The following is a 1,287-nucleotide window of genomic DNA, read 5'->3' as shown; positions in this document are numbered from 1 at the left end:
TGGATGATTTCTTCCACTAAGTCTTCATCTGCACTGTTCGGAATGCCACATGATTTGTTCGAACTTTTAGGAGAGGAAGAATCTTTGTTTTCTTCCACTAAGTCTCTATCTGCACTGTTCGGAATGCCACATGATTTGTTCAAACCTTTAGGAGAGGAAGAATCTTCAGCGATAACAAGTGTAACGTCCTGAACAGGAGCAAAATCATGATCCTGAAACTTGTCGGGATTAAAGGGAAATATTCCTGTAGAGCGGAAACCTGAAACAGCTTTCTCCATTGTTGCAACTTTTATGAAAGCATGATTTAGGAGTTCAGCCAAATCATATTCTGTCACCCTCTCATGGCCAGTTGTAGTTAAATAAAGATCATATTCCCTGTACAATGCATTTTTCAATGGACTGAAAAATGTTACGTCGAGCGGCTGCAACCGGTGTGATGTGTGCGGCGGCAGAGATACCATATGAATGTGGTTATTCCTGCAGAATTCATAACTCTCAATTGAAATATGGCTTGCATGGTTATCTAAAATAAGCAGCACTGGGTCACTTGCTGCGGGTTTTGCAGATTTCTGGAAGTGAACTAGTCACTCAGTGAACAATTCTGCGTTTGTCCAACCATTTTTCGAACACTTGTAAGAACACCCGATAGGACCATTTCTTTGTAATTGAGGTGTCATACGTTTCCGCGGATAAATCAGCATTGGAGGAATATAAGATCCAGCAGCGTTGGCAGCAAAAACACCAGTTATTGTGCGCCCTTTTTCTGCTGAAGTAGCAGCACCAATCCTCTTCATACCTTCCGCAGCGTAAATCTTCGGGCACTTCTTTGGGACGACCGTTATTCCTGTCTCATCCATGTTGTAGATTTGCCTTGGCTCAAATTTATATTCATCCATAACTTTCTGAAGATTTGAGAAAAATAGCTTCGTTTCTTCTTCATTGAATGCAGTAATTCTATTTAAGCTTGTTGCTTCGGGTTGTCGTAGAGTTACATCGGGATTTCGTTTTAAAAATCCGTACAGCCAGTCTTTACCTGCTAGAGCCTGTTCCATATTGAAAGAATGTACAATTTCGTGATCTTCTGCATATCTAAATGCTATGCGTCTTAATTCTTTCGGAGTTAACCCGTAGAATAACTTTGCCAGTGTCAGAACATAGTCCTTCAATTCACTTTCCACTTCAACAGAAAACGTTGATTTTCTTCCAAGCCGGGTTGGAGTAGGCAGATCACGATTTTCTACAAGCTTTTACCGTAAAGTAGACTCAGGTATGTTGAACCATCTGCCA

General features: G+C 40.9%; 1 protein-coding gene across 1 annotated transcript; it reads right to left on the bottom strand.

The window, feature by feature from the left end:
- Positions 1-584: 584 nt before the first annotated feature.
- On the bottom strand, positions 585-1,052 carry LOC146001394 (uncharacterized). The gene has a single exon (XM_083138709.1). The coding sequence runs from the start codon at positions 1,050-1,052 to the stop codon at positions 585-587; it is 468 nt and encodes a 155-aa protein (XP_082994835.1).
- Positions 1,053-1,287: the final 235 nt, after the last annotated feature.

This window comes from Lepisma saccharinum, chromosome 17 (genome assembly GCF_977018435.1).
Source record: "Lepisma saccharinum chromosome 17, izLepSacc3.1, whole genome shotgun sequence".
NCBI classification, from domain to species: domain Eukaryota; kingdom Metazoa; phylum Arthropoda; class Insecta; order Zygentoma; family Lepismatidae; genus Lepisma; species Lepisma saccharinum.
This window is presented reverse-complemented; position numbering and strand designations above follow the sequence as displayed.

What these genes read in the sequence shown, in the direction of transcription:
- LOC146001394 (XM_083138709.1), bottom strand. Translation starts at nt 1,052, where the DNA reads ATGGAACAGGCTCTAGCAGGTAAAGACTGGCTGTACGGATTTTTAAAA.